Below are 25,275 nucleotides of genomic sequence, written 5' to 3' on the forward strand. Positions count from 1 at the left end.
ATATTTGTTTAGAGAGCCAAGTGTGGCACCTCCCGCATGGTTAAAAGGCTTTAATTTTATGCAAAAGGATCTTATCAAGAGGTCTGGCAGACTTCCTGTGTTAGGTGCAGTTTGCAATGGCATTGTCAGGGGAAGGAAAGGTGTGGGTATCAGGCCCTGCTAATGCCCCTGACAGTGCTCCTGGTGCTCATTTTAGACCAGTGGAAAACTCACCTGGCCTTGGGGGCCAGGTGATTGTGGGTAAAGTGGGCTGGGTAGAGGCAATGGGGAGTGGTGAGGACCATGGGGAAAAAGATGAGCACACATCCCCAGTTTAAAGGGAACAGTTGCTTTGCTGTTCCAGCTGACCACTGCCATGTGTGGATACATGCCCAATTTAAAAATCCAGATTTACATGTAAAATACACCTATAAAAAAAAAACAAAAACACGCCACTTTAAAAAACACTGTGTGGACCCTATATCTTGTCCCTGTATGTACAATTGGGCCCGAGTCCCACAACTTTTTCTTTATCCACAGCACTCCTTGCAATCCTCACCCCAACCCTGTGAGGAAAATAATTGCCAGATCCTAGTCACCCATTTTACAGATGAGAACGTGAAGGTCCATATGGGTCCAACTCCAAAGCTCACACTCTTTTTATTATACCAGCTCTTCCAAACTGATTTATAAAACTCCATAGTGCTGCTTCGTCTGTTTCATATTTGGGCTTTTGAGGAAGGTGTTATGTGAAAGGATTTCCACCGTCTGAAAAGCAAGCAGAACTTTGGATCCACAAGGTCCAATAGCGTGCTGCCTGCTTATTTGCACGAATTCTTTGAGGGGCGCCTGGTCATCTTGCCCCTCCCCCAGAGCTACCTGCTAAGCATGCTAGGATTTTTGTTGTCACCACAGACTGAATGCTTTTTCTGATTAGCAAACATCCCCTTTACAGAAGGCGTGAGTTAAAGACTGGGGACAAGATCCTCACACAAACTTGGCTCCTGAAGGTGACCCTGGAAACAAATTTTGTGGCACTGATTTTGTGGATGAGAACTTCATCAGTGGCCCTGACTAAAGAGCAAAATCCCTTCCCTCATTCCGTCAGTGACACTTGAACCTCTGCCAAGGGACTTGTGATGAAGAGCTTGGTCCCTGCCCGGGAGGTGGTCAGGTGGTGAGGACACAGCATGATGGGCGTGAGGAGGGAGGCAGAGGGGCCGTGGGGAGGACAGGGCGGCCCCATCGGCCACACAGGGGAGGCGTGATGTTGAAGCTGGATCTTCAGGGAGGCTGGGTGGGGGCTGCCAAAGATGAGGAAGTGAGGAGGAAAATGGAAAGCCATGAGATGGAAACAGGGGAAGGGATCACGTTATGTAGCAGCTGGGGACCGGGGAAAGACTACGGATTTTCTTCCATGTTCAACCAACATGTCATTCATTCAGCAAATATTTATGAAGAGTTTATTATGTGCCAGCCACTGTTTTAAATGCAAAGATAATAGTTGAACAAGACAGAAACGGTCCCTGCTTCGTAGAGCTTACAATCTAGTTGGGGGAGAGGGGGACAGATTATTACAGATAATCAATGAAGTCAGTAATATAACTCCATGTGGTAGTAAGTGCTAGGAAGAATCGAAGCTCTGAGGAGCGGGCCTGTCAGGCTGTGCTGAGGGGCAGAATTTGGTGCTAAGCATACAAATGCAGTTAATAAACGTGTTTCAAATAAAGGTTTGGCCTCCCTTTATCTTCTAGGTCTAGGATCAGAAAACCATTGATCCACCGGCCAAAATTCACTCACCACCACCTTTTGTATAGCCATGAGCTAAGAATGACTTTATTTTTAAACAGTTGAAAAAAATGAAAAGAACATTGTGTGACACATGAAATTATATGAAATTGAAATTTAGTGTTCATACATAAAGATTTATTGGAGTACAGCCACATTCATTGAAGTGTTTTCATATATTATCTATGCTGATTTGTGCTTCAAAGGCAGAGTTTACAACAGAGTCCGTATAGCCTGCAAAACTGAAAATATTTACTATCTGGCCCTTTATAGAAAAACTTTGCCAACCTCTATTGTACGTCCTCCTAGTACTCTACAAATGCCTCCTCCAAATCTAGCCCACTATGCCCAGAAAAACCCTCACTCTCCAGGGAGGTGGAGGTGGGGGGTGAGGTGGATGGAGAGCAGAAGAGAAGCTTCTGTTCAGAATACTCTTCCATAAGCTGGGCAGGGGCTCCCCAGCCTGCAGGCCCCTGGCCTGGGCTCCTCTGGTGTTCAGTCTGGGACAAGCACAGATCTTTGGGGGCCCCTGAGTTACAGAATTCCCTTCCTGGCAGGTGATCTCACTGGAGTGGGACCAGACCTGCCTCCTTTTTGAGCTTAAGATTTTCTAGTACATTGAGACAGTGGGATTCAAAAACAATGACACCAAACTATATTTATTGGCAAGGAAATATATCCATGACTTCTTGAGTAAAACACAAGAAAAATTCAGTTGCAGTGCCATATGCACTCCATTAATTATACATCAAATTGTGTGTATGTACTTTTACATGTGTATGAGAGAGAATCTGAATGTTGGATCTCCCGGTGTTTACAATGGTTATCTCTGGGTACTGGGATCTGGGATGGTTTTTTTCCTCCTCACTTTCCTCTTTTTTGTACTACTTGGGTTTCTTTTTAAGAAAAACATTAATATGAATCACCTTAAATCTGTGCAGAAAAACTCAGTTATTTTAATTTCAAAAAATAAATAAGAATGGTTGCATCTGCATGTGGGTGATAGAATTATTTATGTGGTTATGATGTAGCTGTTAGAAAGAGATGCATCTCCATATAGCTCACCGCTAATTGGAGCAGGGGAGTGAACAGCTTCAGAATAGGAAAGATAAATAAGAACATGGTGGGAGGTGAGAAAATATGTAACTGTTAGGAAATCTGACATGATCATCATTATGAGGTATAGAAGATTCCCAATATATAAATCTCCTTGCTTCCTTATTAGTATTTGGAAAGATGGGGGTATAGATCTTTTCCTGATTTTTTTCCCCACTCCCCTCTATTCTGTCTTGAGAAACTATAAATTGGGGTATTTAAAAATAGTAAGTTGGCTCCACCTAGTGCCTGTGCCTTGTCATATCACCCTGGGTGCCTTCGTGGAAGCCTTCCTTCAGATTCTTTGATGTCCCTGCTCTGGTGGCACTTGTGCGGCAGGCAGCGCGATGCCTCCCGGGTTACTGCAGGGCAGTGGGAATGCTTCATTAATTTCTCTCTTCCTTGCTTTCTCAGTTGCACAAAGCAAACCTCTCTGACTGAACCGGAATTGGGCTGCTGAAGAGCAAAAGGACGCTTCCCTGTCAAAACCAATCTCTGCTTTTATCCAGCAGCCAGGTCCTTAAAGCTGGGCCATGCTCCTCTGGCAGGAAAGCCATCCTGCTCCCCAGGGCTGCCTTGGGTTTGGGCTCTTGAGTAGGAAATACAGGAGTCTGGCTCATGGTGGGCTCCTCAGAGATGCCAGTGGTCAGAAGCAAGCTGTGGTCCCCCGGCCATGCTCCTACGCCCCAAACCAAGAGGTCCTCCTCACTACCTTCCCTCTCTCAGACCCCTCCCCACTCAGCACATCACCAGGCCTCTTGGTTTTACCACCTGTTAGCTCTAGAACCTGCCATTCTGCTGCCCGTTGTTTCTCCCTGGTCTACCAGCAGTTGGCTGTCTGTAGCACCTCCTAACAGGCTCCCTCCTCCACTCTCAGCTTCTTGGGGGCCTTCTACACTCATCAGAAGCTCAAGGGATCTTTGTAAAGCACCAACCTGATTGTATCATTCTCCATACAGATCTTTCCAGTGGTTTCCGAGGACTCTGGAGACAAAGACCAGAATTTGCATCTGGCTTGTTGAGGCCCCTCAACTCCAGCAGCACCTGGCGCCCTTGTCTGTGCCTTGCTCCACCCCCCCAGGCCTTCCTCCTGTGGTCCCTGCACCTGCCCTCTCTTCCCCAACTCCCACCTGGTTAATCTCCATGCATCTCTCAGCTCTTGGTTAGATGAAACTTCCTCAAGGGAGCCCCCCCCTGGGTCCCACAGCCCATGTCAAATCCTTCTGTGATATGCTAGGAAGAGACTGCCTGCCTCTCTTCCCCTCCATCCATCCTGTCCTGGCGTGTAAGATCAGCTCTGCATGTGTTGTTCTTTACTGACTCTCCATCTTCCCCTTAGACAAGTGGTTCTCAGCCAAAGGCAGTTGGCCCCCCACGGGACATTTAGCAGTATCTGGAGACATTTTTGGTTGTCACATCGGGGAACAGGGGAAAGTGATGCTACTGGCATATAGGGCTGCTGCCACACAGTGCACAGGACAGTCCTGAAGAGCAGAGATTGGTCTGGCACAAGAGCTCGGTGGTGCTGAGGCTAGAAACCCTGCTGTAGACTGTAGTCCCCATGAAGAGAGAGTCCATGGTGCTGGGGGATGGACAACCCTAGGAAAGAACACATTCTCTCAACACTTTAATAGGTTTAGCCATAGATAAATTTAGATCCACCATGTCCCTTAGAACCTCCCAGCTACAAGGAATAAAGAGATGACTTAGGCTGACCTTTCATTAAACCCCACATCAGGGTTTTTATTCGGGGTAGTAATCCTCTTTTGTGTGCCTTTGCTCTGAAATTACGTAAAGTTTCATTTTAGATTGTATTTATTAACACTCTGATCTGTTTACAATAAAATTTCATCTACAATTTTAGTTAATTGGGACAATCCACAAGTCAAATGGCCTGGCTTCTTCAAAAAGTTTGTCATGAGAAAAAGGCCGATGACTGTACTAGATTAAAAGAGGCTAAAGTGAGGTGGGGCATGGCTGTAAACCATCTTTTGGAAACTGGGGAAATTTTAATATAGACAACGTATGAGATAATATTTTCAAATTAATGTCTATTTTCATAGATATGACAATAGTATTACGGTTTTATAGGAGAATGTCCTTATTCTTAGACGATGCAGGCCAGAGTATTTAGGAGGGAAGCATCAGAATGTCTGCAACTTGCTTTCAGTGTCTCAGCAGAAAAACAGGTGTGTACATAAAAAGGAAGGGAGATCAGATGTGGCAAAATGTTAACAGTAGGTGGATTTAGGTGAAGGAAGTATACGGATATTTCCCATGCTACTCTTTGAACATTTCAAGATTGACATCTTTAGGGGCACACGACTGAGTGTGTTGTGCCGGAAGCCCACTGAGGTGGCCATGCATGTTTTCAGTCTGCAGCTCTCCACCCATCCACATGAAGGTGCAGCCTCTGAACCAGACGGCACTGCAGGTGTCCTGGAGCCAGCCAGAGACCATCTACCACCCCCCCATCATGAACTACATGATTTCCTACAGTTGGACCAAGAACGAAGATGAGAAGGAGAAGACGTTCACAAAGGACAGCGACAAAGACCTGGTGAGGCCCCTGTTCTGAGTTGGGGTGGCACCCTTGCAGTTATGAGAGGGGTCCCCTCTGTGCCCCTTTGTCAGGTACCACACGGCACACTTTCTTGATGTCATCCCAACCTATTGCTGCCTGGTGAGTGTGGGCACTGCCGTGGGCTGTGCTACTCTGCAGTGGCCACCAGAGTGGACAACGGGTGGAGCCTGCCTGGGCTCAATCCTGGCCTCACACTTACCAGCTACGAGACCAGGAAGAACCAGTGGCTTTCTTTGTATTGGACTCTTTGAAACTGACTGCTTTTTCTTTCAATATTGACAAAAGGAAGGCTCCATTAGGCCCTTTTCATCTGATAGGGTTATTGTAAATGAGTTATGTAAATGTTTGACAGGTCACGGCACATAATCAGCACTATGTAAATATTAACTATAACTTTTATAATTATTCCTCCTTCTCCTCCTCTTTCCCCACTACAACTACTACTACTAATATCACAACCGCCATCTGACTGTCCACGGTCCCCACCACTTCCTTTTGTCAGTTTCTTTCTGCCTTACCCATTCCCATTACCTGCTGGCTTCCTGTGACCCTGTAACTTTTTACCTCTGTTCTCAGACACTATAATATCTGACCTCACTTTGAGCTACACATGCCCAATTCAACTTCTCCTTTTAAAATTTACATAAATATTTAGTGTTCCAACAGCCAACAAGGCCCTTCAGAAGAAATGTTTGTAGAAGTCTTCTTCTTCCTCTATAAATGCAAACTCTTCAACAAGCACTAATCTTTAAGTCTTTGCATAGAAACTCAAAGTGACACATTTGGGTTTGAAAGCCTTGCATTTATTGTTAATCAAAGGAAGGCTGTGGAATAATGAAACCCATAATTGTATATGCACATGAAAAATGCAGTAGCACAGAGTGGGATTCTTAATGACTGTTATCACTTTTTTTCTCTCAATACAGAGTCCTCAGGGCCCATTCAATCAGTTGTAGAATAATACTTTTCGTATTCCTTTAGATGAAGATTCTTTTACTTCATTTCCATTTATATTTTCAATTTCCCCACTAGACATTGTTATCTGGGTCACATTAGGGAATGATGAGGTTCATGAAATCAGAGAGGAATCTATTGAAAGGCACCCAAGGTTATGATATAGTTTAACCTTCCTCTTGTCATAACTGGAAGTCCATAAGGGGTATTTCTCTTTGTGAAGTAAGGATAGCTTGCATTAATCAGCCGAAACTATCTAGGCACTTTATGCAGTTTCTTATTCTAAGTGGAAAATAATTAAACATGCAAAGATGAATAGATACCAGCTTGTAGTGAATTCTAATAAATCTCTGTATAGATGGAGTGAAGACTTTGCTCTGAACAGGAGATGGGGTCAGAGGTTTAGAGAATGAGGCATAAATTAGTTTCAGAGAAAGAGATGTAGAGAAAAACATGCTTTGACAGCAAGTTCTTTTTTATAAGAATTTCTAGGGGTGGTTATTTTCTTTGGGGAGACACAAAATTAATTTTCTTAACTCTTCAACAAGTCAAAAGTGCTGATTTAATGGCAACAAAGCTATTCTCTAACTTATGGTTATTGTGGCGCAGAAGCCTAAAAGTACTACTTAACATTTGTGCAGCATTTTCTTATTAATGTCCCTCTTCCACATCCTCACCACAAACCTGTGGGGCAGGTGTTATTACTCACCTTTTCCAAAAGAGATAAATGAGGCTTAAATTTAAATTACACGATCCTAACCTGCTGCTCTCACCAGGAAGCCGAGGCATTGGCAGCAGGTGTGGCCACAGTAACATTTTAATACCAGTTCAGAGATTTTCAATAGCTACATTGGGAAAACCCACTCAGTGGTTAAGCTCACAGAGCTGCTTTCTATACTTGCCCAGAATACACGTTTCGATGATAAGGCATCTCATCCATTAGGAAGAGTCTTTGAAAATAAGTTGCTTTTGTTGTTTGTTTCTCCAGGGCAAGTACTGCTTGCTTTTTAGGTATTTTCATTTTCTCATTTTTATTGACTGTTGGAATGAAACTTTGAAGAATGGGGACCTGGATTTGCCTGGTATGTTTGACCAGGGATTGGCAAACTTTCTCTAAAAAGGGCCGGATAGCAAATATTTTAGGCTTTATAGGTCACACAGTCTCTGTTGTAACTATTCAATTCTGTCATTGTAGGGTAAAAGCAGCCACTAACAGTATGTAAATAAATGGCTGTGGCTATGTGCCAATAAAACTTTATTTACAGAAACAGACAATGGGCCAGATTATGCCTGTGGGCCATAGGTTTCTAACCCCTGTGTTAGACTAGTGGCATTCTTTCTGTGGCTTGGTGTGTGGTCTACCTATGGACAAGCTTTGCCTGGCCTATGTTTTATAGTTCTCACAAGAACCTGTGACTCTCCCTGTTTTACAGTCGAAGGTAACAGAAGCTAAAAGACATTGAGCACCTGGCTGAGAGTCACACAGCAGGTGTGTAGTATGACAAGGCTAGATCTCATGTCATCTGACCCCCTAGCCTGTGTCATGCCCCATATTATTTATAGTCAAGATACAAGGAGGCCTTTAAACTGCAAAGAAACAGACACACAGAGATTTTTTTGATGAAGTTCTAAACTCTGCCTGGCTCTGGAGACTCAGTATGCTTGATAGTTTTGGAGGCCATCTAGGATAAATAATTATAGTTTATAAGGTACAGTAATTATGCCATAAGTCCAGGCCTTGTGAGTATAAAGAAGGCTAAAGATACATTCCAAGCCACAGTCAAGAATGATGTTATTTTATCCTGCACATGCCAGTATTGAAAACAGATTCCCAGGCAAAGTCATTTCTGAACAGTGTATCCTTCCAAATGAGCTTTTGGTTGGTAGGGAAACATCATGTTTGCCAGGCTTTGCCGGGGTACCCAGGTTAGGCTTTAGAATGTAAGGTGTGCACTGGTCATCACAACCAACTCATGGTGTTGTCTTTCTTCCCCTACAGAAAGCCACCATTAGCCATGTCTCACCCGATAGCCTTTACCTGTTCCGAGTCCAGGCCGTGTGTCGGAACGACATGCGCAGCGACTTCAGCCAGACAATGCTCTTTCAAGGTGAGGCTATCTCCCTCTTCCTCTCACCTGGAGTGCCCTGAACTTTCTCTTTATGCTTGGTCTTTTTTCCTGTGCAGGTGCTTGGGCAAAAGAAAACAAGCCTGGCCTAGGAATCAGCATAGGGTTTTAAACCCCACCCAGAAAGGCCTAGTAATTTAGATGTGTCTTTTAGGTTGGAGGTTTCATAGGTCAGAAGAGGGAGGAAAAGCCAAGCATTTTTTGTTTGTTTGTTTGTTTTATTATTATTTTCTGACTGTGGGGAACCAAGTATTTGGACCTTTCTCCTACATATTGTCTAGTGGGATCACAAAATCACCTCCATGTTGTGTTTTCGAATGTTCTCTTTGGATTTCTACCATGATTCAGCTAGCTATTCTCTCAAGAACTGGAGTCCAAAACTGATACGGCTCCCCCTCCGGACTTGCAAGTCACACAAACAAACACCTGCTTGTTTGTGAACTTCCTGAAGCTGCAGTTTCCCAATCCTAAAAGTGGTAATATTAATAGTACCAACCTCACAATCCTTGTAGAATGACATGGGGCGATGCATGTTAAGTAATTAATCAGCATAGTGCTGATTATTGGTATTATGTATAAACACCCTCTCAGTATTAAGTTTCATGTAAAAAGTAATACGGTGAACACATTGTAAGAAGCCTTCTTGCCTAGGTTCCTTCCAAGAATCCCTTCTAGCTTGAAAATTTTGCATGTAGTATTTAAATATTCTTTGCTAATATTCACATTGATCTCATCCTTCCATTTAAACTAACTGAAATGAGCATAGCTTGCATTTTCATGTAAATAAATCACGCCCACGGTGTCTAACTGGACCCTGAATATATTGGTCCCTTTTGCTGTGTTGAGTTAGGACTACAGACCAAGACCAGGTCTGTGCTGGCTAAGGAGAGAGGAAGAAGGGGGAATCCAGACTGGGAGCTTGCTGAGGCTGGGGCCCTGGAACCTTGGAAACATAAATCATGATTTAAGCCTCCCATGTGCTCTGACCAAGAATCTGGAAACTGCAGAACTGCCTTTCCTGATTAATAGTCCCCTGAGCTCTCTGGCTTCTTCGTGGATTTGGAAATTTAAATGTTTGTAATATAATGTAATTCAAAAAGGCCCTGTCAGTTATAAGTTCAAAGCACAGAATATGTTAAAGGTCTGATCACAGTGACTTGTTGAAAATGGCCAGTGTCTCTTTTGTCTACACACTTGCTTTGCTCAAAGGTGGACATGAATTTAATTGTTATATATATTGTTGTTTATCACTATATGTTGATGAAGGGGCAGGATACTTTATTTACACCTCCCCACAATAGCTTTAGCATCTTCCCTACAACATCCAAGCAGCCAGCGTGAAAAACTGAATCTTAACCAAGGTAAGCTAGCTTACCTTTGCTGGTGAGCCAGGTAGGAGTTTATGAGCAGAAGAGGGCAATATACAAATTTGGTCGATTATTAGGACTTCTGTTTTAAAAGGGAAAGAAAAAAGCTTAGAGAATTTGGTTTGGGAGCAGGAGAAGCCACATTGGAATATTTACCTTATTATAATGTCCTATGTAACATAACAATAAATACGTTATATTTGCCTTCCTGTGATAAATGTAATAATAATAATAGCAAGCAATATTTGCAGAGTGGCTCACAGCTACAGAGCGTTTTCACATAGATTATTTCATCTGAGCCTCACTTTGTGGCAGCTTGTAATGTAGATGTTATTTTACAAATGGGGAAATAATGTTCAGAGTGCAAGGAACTTGAGAAAAATCACTCAGCTACTAAGCAGAGTTTGGTTTTCTTATTCCAAAGCCCAATCATTTATACACAGCAATGGACCACCCCAAACAGTAATTACTCAACACCCCAAGTCTTCAACAGAAGGATAAAAAGATTGATGTCTAAGTGTTCAGAGCTTTTTGGCAATTCTCAACAGTCATGGAAAATGGGAGCTCATGCACTTTTTCTTTGAACCATAGACCCATTAGACAGCCTGGCAAAGCCTACAGATCCTCTTTCAGAATGGTTTTAAATAAATAAGTAAAATACATAGGAAAGGAAACAACTATATTCAAATACAGTTGTCAAAATATGTTAAACAAATTTGGGAAGTAGTAATATGTGGCTTTTTTAAATGAAAATATCAAATTATGAGTGATTGGTCTGTTAGCTACAGTTTTTTTCTGAGTGGTGATGAATGTCAATGATATTCTGAAATAGCTACAACAATGATAAGGCAATATGAAAATATCTGTGCTTTCAATTAGAGGCAAAGTTGTGGGTCCTGCTTTGTGGCTGAGATCAGTTACCCAAATTCATAGTAAGAGCTTAGCAAGGACACAGATGTCATTTTCTTCCCTGTCCCTTAATTCTTTCAGGCCCATGGATGCCAGGTGAAGCACTCCTGATCTGGAAGGTCCTGTAAAAATTTCCTAGTCACTAGGGCTATAACTGACCCTGTGTAGATTGTTCAAGACTAATGAAAAGCTGGCATGCTGATGGAGTGGCTGTTTAGTTTGTTGGCAGAAATTAGAGCCCTTTTTAAAGGGCAGATAAAGCAGGTCTCCTGGGAACCTTTTTTCTGTCTCAATGACAGGAGGTGTGTACACCTGTCTGAGGCAGTGAAGTATTGATCCCTGAGCAAGTCAGTGATTGCGAGAGGCTATATTTAGTCCTGGGTGAGACCCATGCTCTTTGCTTCTGGGGCTGCCTTATTTGACCTGGAATCTAAATGGTTGTATTGACTTTTACATTGGCCTGTTCTCCACATTTTTTTCTTCCCACTCTTCTCTTTCCAATTATGCAAAATGTATATCCTTAAGTCAGGGGTTGCAAACTCAGGTGCCCATAGGGCCAGAGAGGGGATCTGTACATATGAGGGAAAGTGGAGACCATGTGTGCACCTAAAGGGGTGACAGACACTCAGGCACAGCCGAATGTCACCCTGCAGGAAGATGAGCCCCATTTTGCCAATACTGTAATTTTTCAGATAAGCAGGAAATTGAGATTTTTAGATGCAGGTACTGTTTACAATGCTGGTACCAAATTCAGTTTTTACCAAAAGCTTGCAGGATAAACAAAAAACATGTAGGTCACTTGCCATTTCTGGTGTAGATAAAAACCACATCAGGTACAAGTGGTATTTACTTTGGTAATTAGCACTTTTTGTTAAGTTTTCAGTGCCATTTTCTGTTTATGTCGCACTATTGTTTTTTTAAATAAGCACAAAGAAGCAGTTTGACCCAGTTTTTTTTTTTTTTAAAGTTACATTGTTTAGCATGATTCCCAATAGCCAAAAGGTAGAAGCAACCCAAGTATCCTTTGACAGATAGATAGATAATAAAATGTGGAAAACATATAGTGGAATATTATTCAGCCTTAGAAAGGAAAGAAATTCTGACACATGCTTCAGTATAGGTGTACCTTGCGGACAGTATACTAAGTGAAATGAGCCAGTCACAAAATGTATGATTCCACCTATGTGAGGTATCTACAGTGGTCAATTCATAGAAATAGAAAGTAGAATGGTGGTTACTAGAGTATGGGTGAGAGGCAAATGAGGAGTTGTTTAATGGGTATAGAGTTTCAGTTTTACAAGATGAAGTAGTTCTGGAGATGGACGGTAGTGATGATTACACAACAGTGTGAATGTCCTTAACACTTACTGAACTGTATACTCAGAAATAGTTAAGATGTAAATTTTATGTTATGTGTATTTCACCACAATTTTAAAAAAATTTAAGTTATATTGTTTAATAATAACATATGAAAGAACAGAACTGCAGGAAAAAATGAACACCAGAAAGGGTAATGTATGGTTAATAAAAAAATAATTTGACCATTTAGAACAATAGTAATAACTTACAGGATTTAAAAACCTAAGTAGAAGTAAAATATATGACAGTACACAAAAGGTGAGGCAGGCAAATAGAGTTAAATTATTGTACAGTTCTGATGTTTTTAAGAAGTGGTGAAAGTACTAATTTGAGGTAAATTAATAAGTTAGGGATGCATATTTGAATCACCAAAAGGGTAATGCAAGAAGTATGACCAAAAATATAATAGAGGAGGAACAATGGAAAAATATGATTCCATTTAAATGAAGTTCAAAAATAGGCAAATCTCTGACAGAGGTCAGAATAGTGGTTGCATTTGGGGGTGAGGGTGGATATTGACTAGCGGGGGCACAAGCAAACCTTTTCTCCAGAAAAGCACTGGAGAATGTTGGTATCTTAATAAGGGTAGTAGCTACACAGAAGTTCACATATGTAGAATCATTTGACCTATACAGTTAAATCTTGTACATTCTACTGTATGTAAGTTGTACCTCAATAAAATAGAAAACATAAAAATTAAAAAAAAATTTTTTTTTTGAACTAAAAGCTTAAGACAGGGGACAGCAAACTACAGCCTACAGGCCAAATCTAGCTCTCTGCATGTTTTTGTATGACTCACAAGCTAAGAAGGGTTTTACATTTTTAGATGGTTGGAAAAAAATCTACAGAGAAATAATAGTTTGTGACATGAAAATTATATGTAATTCAGATTTGTGTCCATAAGTAAAGTTTTGTTGGAAGCACAACAAAAAGACAATTATTTTATTTACAATGTAGTTTCTTTATTTCTCAGCTAATACCACTCGAATATTCCAAGGGACCAGAATTGTGAAAACAGGAGTGGTAAGTAGAGAACAGGATTTGCTTTGTCATGGCTGGTTGTAAATTTTCATTCAGTTCAAACTGTCACCACGAGGTGGCAGTATAATGCTGTTAAACTGCTCAATGTGAAGAGGTTAAAATAGAGAAAAAATGACCTTCCTCACTTTCTATAATTCAGTGAATTATATATATATATATAAGGTGTGCAACAGTGTTAAATGGTTACATTGCATAATTTCATCAAGATAAAAATCTAGATTTTTATTTATTTTTATCTGTGGGATCAGTCAGTGCAGGAGCACAAAGGAGTTAATCTATTCCAAGCCCTTAATTTCACATATGGTAAAATTCAGAGGTTGTCACCTGCACAAAGTTACATGCATTTTCAAATTTCTGGAACCTGAATTAATATCTCAGTTTTTTCATTCCTGGTACAACAAATAATCATAATACTAACCACAATGGTGGTGATGATAATAGCCTGAAATTCATGAAGCAGTTCCGGGTTTCAGACATAGATTATATTATTTACTCCTTGTAACAGCCCACAAGGTTAGTGTTACTATTATTCCCATTTTACAGATGAGGAAACTGAGGCTCAGTGAGTTAAAGTAACGTGCCCAGTGTCATGCAGAGAGCAAGTGAGGGCTCATCAACTCCAGTCCGAGCAGTCTGACTTATCTGTATTGAGTGCCTTGTCCTATATGGCATTTGGCATTTCGTTAACCATCTTCAGAACTCAACTTTGTTAACTTGATCATCCTTACACTACAAGGTTTTCAAAGCAAAATTTGATGATGACATTGTGAAACCTAAGTTGTTCTGGTTATTGTTTTGAACTGTATAAATGATGGGATGGAACTTTGAATTATCTTCCACAGCTTATAAGAACTAAAGTTAAACTAATAGCTCAAACAATACTTCTCGTTTTCCTAAGATACTTTATGTGCATAAAACCCCACGTTTGACCCTACCAGTTACTATGGGGGAAAGAATGAGCTGAGGTTTGGATACAGGCAGCCCTGCCTTTGCACCTTCCTAGCCATGCACCCTTAGGTAAACTCTTTCACATTGCTGTGCCTCAGTTTCCTCACCTGCAAAATGGGGGTGGGGGGGTTAATCATGCCTGCCTCCAGGTTAGCATGGAAAGGCGTGGCACATAGTTGGCACTTGTTAAATGGAACTCTTGTTATTGTTGTTGATGTTATTTTCATCCATATGGGCATAGATTTCACCATGGAAAAACCCAGAGACTCTGAAAGGTATAGTTACTATGTAGCACCCAACATGGAGATGCAAAGGTGTAAACCAGTTCCCAGAGCTTGGAGTGCAAAGCATGGCTCCTGCTACTGACTTGGCCTCTGCAGACCTGGGCAGGTCACTTTCCCTCTCAGTCCAACCACTTCCTCACTGTGAGATGGTGGAGTTGGACCAGATCCTCCAGGGCCTTTCCAAACCTAAGAGCTGGGTATTCTCCACAAATGCCAGTAACATAAAAGCAAGGGGCCCCTGCCTCTTCCATTGTCACCCTAAGAACAGTTGAGCATCTGAGTTGCCAGTTTATTACTTACTGGTTGTTTATCTTTAAGCCAACTTCAATGCTACTTTTTTGCCACTCAGCCTCATCCTGAGCAATATCAGTGAAAAGTTGAGTTTGATGAACTAGTAAAAATTTTTAACGCACTCAGAATAATTGTAAAACCACTAAAATAAGAGTTGGTTACCCATGGAACACCTCACATCAATTTTTGCTTGGGAAATTCCATAGGATAGGTGAGTGACATCCTTTGAGGGTCACAACCAGAGCCTCCTTCCCAGTCCTAATTACTCTGCTTTTTTCCTGCCCCTTCTCCAAACTTCCGGGTCCCTCTTTTAAGCCCACAGCGTCTCCTGCCTCTTCTGCCGACATGGCCCCCATCAGCTCGGGGTCTTCTACCTGGACATCCTCTGGCATCCCCTTCTCCTTTGTTTCCATGGCGACTGGGATGGGCCCCTCCTCCAGCGGCAGCCAGGCGACAGTAGCCTCAGTGGTCACCAGCACTCTCCTTGCCGGCCTGGGGTTCGGCGGCGGCGGCATCTCTTCCTTCCCCAGCACGGTGTGGCCCACACGCCTCCCGACGGCAGCCTCAGCCAGCAAGCAGGCGGTCAGGCCAGTCCTTGCAACAACAGAGGCCTTGGCTTCTCCAGGGCCGGACGGCGATTCTGTACCAACCAAGGACAGTGAGGGTGCAGAAGAAGGGGACAAGGATGAGAAAAGTGAGAGTGAGGATGGGGAACGGGAGCATGAGGAGGACGGAGAGAAGGACTCCGAGAAGAAGGAGAAGAGTGGAGTGACCCATGCCGCCGAGGAGGGGAACCAGACCGAGCCCACCCCCACACCCTCCTCTCCCAACAGAACTGCCGAGGAGGGTGGGCATCAGACTATATCTGGGCACGAGCAGGACCACACTGCCCTCCCCACAGACCAGCCGGGCAGAAGGAGGGATGCCGACCCAGGCCTGGACTCTGATTCGGTCACCTCCACCCAAGTGCCCCCCACAGTCACAGAGGAACATTATGCAGGGAGTGATCCCAAGAGACCTGACATTCCATCTAAAAAGCCTATGTCCCGAGGGGACCGATTTTCCGAGGATAGCAAATTTATCACTGTTAATCCAGGTAAGTGGTGCTGGTCCTCATTTGAGCTACCATGCTGCTTGTGAACAGTCTTACTCTTTTTTTGAAAAAGTGGGGGTAGGTGCCGAAGATTCAAAAAATACTTAATATTCTCATTATTGTATATGTTGCTGATATAAAAGAGGGGTGGGTGTGTGTGTGTGTGTGTGTGTCCTTATATTATTCTAATAAGAATAACCCACTCTCTTATCTTTGCTGGAATAAGTCTTTCATTGATATTTGTTTCCATGCATCAGAGTAACTCCAAGGACTTCATCTAGACAATTGTGTGTGTGTGTGTGTGTGTGTGTGTGTGTGTGTGTGTGTGTGTGTCCTTATATTATTCTAATAAGAATAACCCACTCTCTTATCTTTGCTGGAATAAGTCTTTCATTGATATTTGTTTCCATGCCTCAGAGTAACTCCAAGGACTTCATCTAGACAATGGCAAAAATTAACAAAAAGGACATCAATCTTAAGAAGTTTATTCACTAAGATTTCATTCCTTATTATTCATTTATTCAACACATCTATTTATGGACAGCCAGTTTTGTGCCAGGCAGTGAGCTAGGTCTATACCAGGCATGGTCCCTGCCTTTTGCAGCTCATAGTATAATGGGAAGACAGATAACAGACGGCAGCTAGCTAGCATGCATGCCTGAAAGTTAGGTAGCAGGAATGTGAGAAAGCAAGCAAACTAGATAGTTAGCTGGCAAGCCAGAAAACTCGCAAACTTCAACTTTTTTTAAATTGTGAAATGGTAAAAGAGGGAATGAACAGGCTGCTATCAAAGAGAATTATGGGAGGACAGGGACCTACCTTAACTACGAAAGGCCAATCTGGAGAAGTGACATGTGTGTTGAAATCTCAAGAACGAAAGCCTCCAGCATAAGGAAAGCTCATATTAGCCCATGCTCCTCGCCTAAGAAATATGGTTCTCTATTCCAGAATCCCATTTGTGTGTGAATTACGCAGTTTATCGACGGTGAGACCAGGGCATGGCTGGTCTGGCCTTGCTTGCTGCAGTCCTCATCTCACTGTTACCAGTGGCAGTTTTATTGCTTATATTCCCAAATCTTAATGAACCATCCAGATAGTTTCTGCAAGGGATCTGTAAGCATGAGGGGTTGTTATTGTTGTGAGGGGTTTTCTTAATAAGAAATTCTTCATTTTGCCAGACTACAAGATGTTTAGCAACAATTTTTTTTTGCGTCTAAGCTGTTGTAGAGTTATGAGTGCAAAAAAAAGCAACTAGTAAATATTTATTTGCTTTTGCACTTGTAAACATTAAAATTCATCTAAAGCTGAGATCTCGTATGTTAAGATACAACTTAGAATAAATTTTCATGTTTTGAATTACTTTCCTCTTAAAGCTCGTATGAACTAATTTTTAGAAGTGGGGTCTCCTATGGGTGTTGCTCAGTTTTGTTGTGGTTTTGGGGAAAGGTACAGAGTAGCCTTTTATGAAATTGAGTGAAGGAAATATGGGGCCACTTGTGAACCTATTCCTATAGGAACAGTAACTTTCCCTCTAGGAATAGCTCTGGAAAACATTTAATTTCTCGCATTTGAAGATATTAAAGAAATATTTATGACATGCCCACTGGATACCAGACACTGGGGTAAGGTTTTGGGGGTAGAATATAGATCAGGACAGACTTCTGTTCTCCTGGAGTTTACATTCCAGTGGGGGAGCTTGAGAATATTCCAGTAAATAAATGCACAAGTTTAAGTAGCATTGAATGCTAGAGTCAGGGAGGAGGACAGTGTAGTACTACTGAGTGGTCAAGTATGACATTTGAGCATATCCAAGCGGTGAGAAGGAGCTAGCCGGGCAAAGATCCACAGAAGAGCATTCTAGGCTGCAGGAACAGTAGGTCCAGAGACCCTAAAGTGGGGATGAATTTGGGTCAGTTGAGGAGCTATCAGAAGACCAGCGTGGTTGGACCATAAGGAGTGAGAAGAGGGTAAGGGATGATTTCAGAGACTAGAAGAGCTCAGATAAGGAAGGGGCTCATCGACCATGCTGAGGATTTGATTCTACTTGAAATGGGAAACCAGTGATAGATATTCAGCAGGGAAGTTACTTACCTAATTAGCTTTTTTGAAAGATCATTTGGGCCTCTGCATGGAGATTATATAGCGGCAAGAGTGAATGCAGAAAACCCAGCTGGGGAGCAATGGTGATGGCAGTTTAGACCAGTGTATTTTCTCCAAAGACAAGTGGTGGACTTGGAATTGATTTTTGAGCTTGAGTAGTTCAGCCTCTGGACTAAGGGCTCTAGCAAGGTGGTATTCTCAGCCTGCTCCTGTTAAACATTTCTCTGACCACACTCCTGAAAAATATGGCTGCTAAAAGTTAAGGTTGGGAGTATTTACAACTTGAGAGACTAGAGAGAGGCAGGGACTGGGAATACTCCAGGTAAGTGGAAATGAATTATTGCCATTGGAGTCATTCCAGATTCCAGGGAAAGGGGAGAAGGAATAGATGGTAAAGCTTGAGGATTCCCAACTCCAGGTATGGGGCATATGGGTCTCCAGCTTCAACCTTCAGGTATCTGAGAGCATCTACAATCTTGGCAGAGTGACTTTTGGAGTCAGACCAACCCCTTATTCACTCAGGTCCTCAGGCAAATCTTTGCTCAGTGTTCTCATCTGTAAACTAAGGGGATAATGACAGCCCTTAGTGCAGAAGGTGGTGTGGTTAAACAGAGTCACCCTTGTTGTCACTGACAAGGAGGAAGGGAGCTATCAGCAGCTCAAATGCTACACAATAACTGTATTAGTCCATTTCTGTTGCTTATAGCAAAATACCCAAAACTGGGTAATTTATAAAGAAATGAAACTTGTTTCTTATAGTTTGGGAGGCTGGGAAGTCTAAGGTCTAGGAAGCACATCTCGTGAGGGCCTTCTTCTGGCTGGGACCTCTCTACAGAGTCCTATGGCAAACAGGGTGTCACATGGTGAGAGAGTTAATCTGCTCACTTGCTCTCCTTTTAAAGCCATCAGAAACCCGCCCATAACTCCATAAATGGAACAATCCTTTACAAGGGTACAGTCCTCACAATCTAATCATCTCTTAAAGGCCCCACCTTTCAAATACCATAATTGAAATTCTTACCCTCTTAACACTGTTACAATAAAGGTCAAGTTTCCAATACATGAACTTTTGGGGGATACATTTAACCCACAGCATTAACAATGGTGACCATGATGAAGCCCCCAGCAGGTCTTTCTTTTGCAATTGGCCGTGGACATTAAAGAGCATGCTGAGACTGGTTCCCAGTTAGCTGACATTAGAAATGACCTCCTGAAACTCCCAGTACATCCACAACACTTGTCCATCAGAGTTTCTCCCTCATCACCTTCAGCTCAGTGGGAAGGTCCTCTTCTTCCTAAAGCAGTAAAAGCTCTTCCTTTAGAATTCCAGGTAATTCAAATTTGAAAGTGGTGGTGGTGATTGTTTAAGCCAGAGATGAGCAAACTTTTTCAGCCAAGTGCCAGAAAGTAAATATTTCAGCTTTGCAGGCCAGAGGTCCTGGTTGTAACTCTTTGATTCTGTCTGTAGCTTGACAACAGCCAATACATAATTAGTGGATATGATTGTATCCTAATAAAACTTTGTTTACAAAAATAGGTGGTGTACCTAATTTGGTCCACAACCTGTCATTTGCTGACTGCTGGCTTATGCGGAAATGTGTGTGTGCCTGTTGGTTAATGAATGATATCAGTAACTTGAGGGTAAAACCAGCAAACCATACATCAACTCAGGATCCCCCAAAGTTTCTCTGTGCTTCCATCCAACCCATCCTTTCCCCTTGTCTGCCTCTAGCTTGTTATTTTAAATCACCATCATTTTAATGTTAGTGGTGATTTATTCTAAAGGCTTTGGGTGTAAATTTGTTTAAATCTGTTTCACATTTTTTTTCCATGTTAAGTAAAAATTATTTTAATTAATATTTAGTCTCTTTGAAAAAAAGTGATAATGTTTACAGTTACAAACTATATTTATATAAGTATCTCCAAAAGGCTTGTTTAAATTCTGTTGATGTTTGAAGCTTTTTTAAGTACAATGAGTAGTAGCTTTAGTATTAAGTCCCACAGGAGGAGTAAAAGGGACTCCTTCTGTGCAAGTAGTAGCAAACTTAGACACATACAGAAATCACACAGGTAATATCAATGAGATAAAAGGACCAGGTGTTAGACATTAGGGACATCAGTGAGGACTGGAGCAAACAAGAGAGCTCATGTCCTTCATGAAGACTGGAGCAAACAAGAGAGCTCATGTCCTTCATGAAGACTGGAGCTAACAAGAGAGCTCATCGGTGAGGACTGGAGCAAACAAGAGAGCTCATGTCTTTTCTAAAGAGGGCCATCTCACTCAGTCCCAATTGATTATTATCAGTAAGAATGCCCAGTGAGACAGAAATCCAAGGTTTTGTGCAGAATTCTGTAATTTTTAAGTGAGTTCAAATTTTAAAAACAATTTTTTTAATATGTGCAAACTAAACACCTGGACTAGGTAGGAAGCTTGACCTCTGCTCTAGTGTTGGCTGCTATAGTTGCAATAGCCCTGGAAGCCTCTCAGAAGGATCTGGAGGCCTCTGTGCAGCCACTCTCTCTCACCAAGCCTTTTCTTGTATCTGTTTAGTGCAAAGCCCTCAACTGGATGTGTGCTACATGGAAATCCAGTATATGCTCCTTCCCTCAGCCTCCCTCAGGAGCCACAGCCTGAACATGGAGGCAGACCTAGAAGCCAGTTTATGTAATAAAATGTTCTTTGGTTGGAATGCAGTACAGCATGCCCCAGCCAAGACGTTTCAGAGTAGGCATGGTCTACAAACCCATGATGTAGTGCTGGTGTTTTCCATTTTCTCTAAATCAAGAAAACCGGGGCCGGCCCGGTGGCTCACTCGCGAGAGTGCGGTGCTGATAACACCAAGGCCCCGGGTTCGGATCCCATATAGGGATGGCCGGTTCGCTCACTGGCTGGGCGTGGTGCTGACAACACCAAGTCAAGGGTTAAGATCCCCTTACCGGTCATCTTTTAAAAAAAAATAAATAAATAAATCAAGGAAACCTTTTTTTTTTTTTTCTTCCAGATTAAATCTTGCTCAGAACCAAAGGATATAAACACTCATTCACTGAAGGCTTACTGGCTGCCTCTTCTGGGTTAGCCCTGAGCCAGTTGCTAAAGGGATGGTCCAGTTCAGGGATCAGCAAACTACAGCCTCTAGGCCAAATCTAGACCATGAATTGGGAATGGACAGAGTTGGACAGAGACCCTGGGCTGCTGTTCTGCTTTGAGCCAAATCGAGGGTAGTAAGCTCCAACCACCCCACTTCTTTCAGCAAACCCTGAGCTTTGGAACACTCAAGCTCTAAGGAAACCAACTTAAAAACCTTTGATTATAGAAATAATAACACCATCATCAGTTAGCATTTACTCCATGCTGGCTCTGCATGTGCTAAAAGCCAGTTGTATCTGCCACTTATCCTACAGCATTGCCATGAGGCCTGTGCTGTCATTGTTACCATCAGGCCAGGGAGGAAACTGAGGCTCAGGAGGTTAAGGAACATGTCCAGGGCCACACAGCACATGGCAAGACAAAGCCCGAACATGGCCTCTGATGCACACTCCAGGGGAGTTCACTCCAAATGGTGCTGCCTCTCTCCTGGCTTCCGTGCTCGTTCCCAGAGTGAGCAGCACAAGGTGATTTCAGGTGAAACATTAATTATTATCAGCACCACACTCTCCCGAGTGAGCCATGGGCCAGCCCCTGAAACATTAATTATTAAGTGAATATCTTAATGTGTATGTTTTAAAAGAGACCAATTTTCCATTTATGGCAGAGGTCCTTAACCAGAGGTGATTTTGTCCCTCCCCCCAAGGACATTTGGCAATATGTGGAAACATTTTGGGCTGTAACAACTGGGGTGGGAGTAGGGGGTGCTACTGGCATCTAGTGAGTAGTGGCCAGAGATGCTTCTGAATGTCACAGCACAGAACAGTCCCCACAGCAAGGGATGATCTGGTCTAAAATGTCAATAGTGCCAAGATTGAGAAACCCTGATTTATAGTATTAATATACAGTTTCCTTTTTGAAGAAGTTTACTTGAGGAAAAAAAGAGTAAATTTAAAGAAAAAATGAGTAATAGTACAGGTTCATGAAGATAGGGCAGAAGGTTGGGAACAATATAGTATAAATTACATCAGGCACTTGTATGGCCATGGCTGAAAACTATTTCCTTTCTCAAGAGATGTTTTTCAATATCTTTTTCAAGAAATGAATTCCAAGAGATATTTTCCTTTTTCAAGAGAGATTTTCTTTATAATTCTGCTTGCCTCTGCTCCAGGCTGTCATCTTCTGGGCATGTAGGCAGGAACTAGCTCAGGGTAGCTTGAAGGGGTTATTCAGCTGCTGATATGGTTTAGTTTCCTTCTAGAAAGTATCTGGGTTCTTGGAAGTTTCGGTCTCCTGCTGAGTGATCTTTGAACTAGAACAGATTATAAATGTCTTAGTGTGGAAAACCAGACTCCACCGAGGACAAGTAAGTTTCCAGAGAGGTTGGAGTCAGAAATTCTGGTTGTAGGAGGCAGCATATATGATGTAAAATAGTGTACAGCTTCTGTCCCTGATTCATTTCAGAACCATGTGATGTTACAACCAAGTGTCTGTGGTGGAAATCTGGTAGGTTAGAACTGGCCGTATTTGTGGAGCTTGCAATTAAGTTAGTATTTATCAGACACCCTCAATTTTCCAACACCTAATTGAAATAGAGATGACAGAGTATCGTTTGATCGTTTGAGTCTGTTGAATTAAGCTCTGCATTAAGTGGTGCAAGAGTGCTTATTCCCAAGAACTGCAGGCAGTGATATAAATGGAAATGAATGATGCTCTCATCCAGCTCACACATGTTTACACAGAGCCAGTGTCCTGTTGCAGGAGAATATATGTAATAATAATTATGTATTATATAACTGCCAAACAATCACTTCTCTGCAGCAGTGTTTAGGTAACGTCAGGGGTTCAGAAAAATAAAGGCAAATTTTGTGGCCCTGCAAAGAAGCAGGCATCTATCACTTCACACCCATTAGGATGGCTCAAAAAAACAGAAATTAACAAGTGTTAACAAAAATGTAGAGAAATGGGAACCCTTGGTGCATTGCTAGTGGGAATGTAAAATGTATGGCAGTTCCTCAAAAAACTGAATATAGAATTACCATATGATCCAGCAATTCCACTTCTGAGTATATACACAAATGAATTGAAGGCAGTCTCAAAGAGGTATTTGTACACCCGTGTTCATAGCAGCATTATTCACAATAGCCAAAAGGTAGAAGCAACTCAGGTGTCCACCAGTGGATGAATGGATGAATACATAAAATGTATATATACACACAATGGAACATAATTCAGCCTTACAGAGGAGGAAACTGTGACATGCTACCACATGGATGAACCTTGAAAACATTATGCTATGTGAAGCAAACTACTCACAAAAGGACAAATACGAGTACTGTATGATTCCATTTATTTGAGGATCCTAGAGTACTCAGACTCATAGAGAAAGAAAGTAGAATGGTGGTTGCCAGTGGCTGGGGAAAGGAGGGAATGGAGTTGTGGTTTAATGGATATAGAGTTTCAGTTTTGCAAGGTGAAAAAGTTCTGGAGATCAGCTGCACAACAGTGTGAACATACTTAAACACTACTGAACTGTACACTTAGAAATGGTTAAGATGGTAAATTTTGTGTTATATGTTCTTTACCGCACTTTTTTTTAAAAAGCAGCCACCTTAATTCACAGATGTGGGCAGTTTTTAACAAGTGGTGTTACTCAGAACAAATGTGGTGAAGTTGCCCATGATGGAAACAGGCTATAAATTTATGGGTGTGGAGATCATCCTTCTCTTTATCTTTCTTGAAAAGGAAAGAATCTTGTTTTTCCCTACTCCAGATAGTGTCCTCTCAGATCCAAGCTAGGTTTAGTCTTGACAGCTAGAGGCTCCTGTCCTGTAGCAGAAGTTAAGCCCTTACGGTAGGGTAGGAAGCATTTCAGATGGGTCCATCTGATGTATAAATGCCTGTAGCATTTATAGTACATTGTGCTCCGTTTTTATTTGCTTCTACTGGGATGAGAGCCAAGCCAGTAAAAGGCAAACAGCATTAATTCAGTGATGACATATGCCACTGAAAACTGTTTTTCTTTTCTTTTTTTAAAATTTTTTTTAAAAAGCAGAATGGAGGCACTTTACTCAGATTCTGTTGGGTGCTGAAATAGAAACTGAGAAGAGGAAAGGCAGTGGGAAGGTCGTTAAGCCTTACCTTTCTCCTGCATATGCTCAGAGAGGGTTAGTTAGCATTTTGCCCTCAGTGTCATTTGGAAGGCATTTCTGAAGCAGGCTCATCCTTTGGGTCTAGGCCCTGGCTGGCCTCATGTCTCCCGATCCTCCTAGCGGCTGTCATCTGCTCTTCCAAATCCATGGAGAGAGTAGTGGGTATCTGTTGGTACCCCTTTTCCCAATTTCATCCTCTACACACAGATCAGCAAGGTGCAGCTCTGGAAAGAGTATGAAAAAGGTCTAAATTCATTGAGGAAAACGGACCATGTTATATATGCAGAGCAAGAGCATGGTTCATTTCAAATTGGTTGAAAACTAAAATCTCTTCAAAAACAAATTGAATTGGGGAAAGCTGCTTTGTGCAGAAACAGCCTCTTCTCTTGAGCCAGGTTAGTGATATCAGGATCATGGTCAGGAGTTTATTAAACCATAATTTTTGCTTCTGATCTGGAGGCCATTTTAAAAGTCCCAAGTTAGTGGTGGTCTGCTAATTCATTGGATCAGAGTGTCATTCCGCAGATTGGAGCTAGGTTGGCTAGAGTAAGCTGGTAGTAGGAGTCAGGGGAGAGGAAAGCCTGTTTGGTGTGTGACATTAGGGAGTAGTGGCAACTGTGGCAAACGAGTGAGACACATCCTGTCTGAAGGGAGTATGCTGCTTGGTTCCAGTTGATGTTTGCCATGTGGGAATTCAGACTTTTGTTGCCAACATTTCCAGTGGAAGCTTCCATTGCTGATTTTTATGTGAACTTTTTTGCTTATTAACTGTGGGCAGCTAACTCACAATTAAAAAATAATTACTGAGGGAGGGGTACCAAACCAAACACATCTGGGTTGCCAGCTTTACATCCTGTGGCAGGCAAGTATCGAAGGGCTAGTTCTGCTGGGAAAACTTTGTCATCTAGATGAACGAGAGATGGAAATGAGGAGCTACATTAAACCAGAGGTCCTGTGTTTATCTTGTTGTCAGGATTTGTGCACCCTGGAGGGAAGCAAACCCTCCAGTAAGTGGGTACCCCAGTTCTACTGGACCCTTCAGAGGCAACTGGGCTACAAGCAATGCTCTGTGTAAACGTGTACTGCTCCTAACAGTTGGGAGTGTCTAATTTTATCATAC

General features: G+C 42.2%; 1 protein-coding gene across 1 annotated transcript in view; it reads left to right on the top strand.

Annotated features, from left to right (window-relative positions):
* The window catches only part of LOC103605557 (receptor-type tyrosine-protein phosphatase gamma), a gene marked incomplete at its 5' end in the record, with an annotated part of 120,124 nt that overhangs the window by 28,555 nt on the left and 66,294 nt on the right, over positions 1-25,275 (top strand). The window contains 4 exons of the mRNA XM_008590171.1: positions 5,238-5,422; positions 8,400-8,508; positions 13,135-13,184; positions 15,041-15,821. Of these exons, the coding sequence (XP_008588393.1) occupies positions 5,238-5,422; positions 8,400-8,508; positions 13,135-13,184; positions 15,041-15,821 (1,125 nt within the window). The remainder of the gene's footprint in view (positions 1-5,237; positions 5,423-8,399; positions 8,509-13,134; positions 13,185-15,040; positions 15,822-25,275) is intronic.

This window comes from Galeopterus variegatus, unplaced genomic scaffold (genome assembly GCF_000696425.1).
Source record: "Galeopterus variegatus unplaced genomic scaffold, G_variegatus-3.0.2 Scaffold5901, whole genome shotgun sequence".
NCBI lineage: Eukaryota > Metazoa > Chordata > Mammalia > Dermoptera > Cynocephalidae > Galeopterus > Galeopterus variegatus.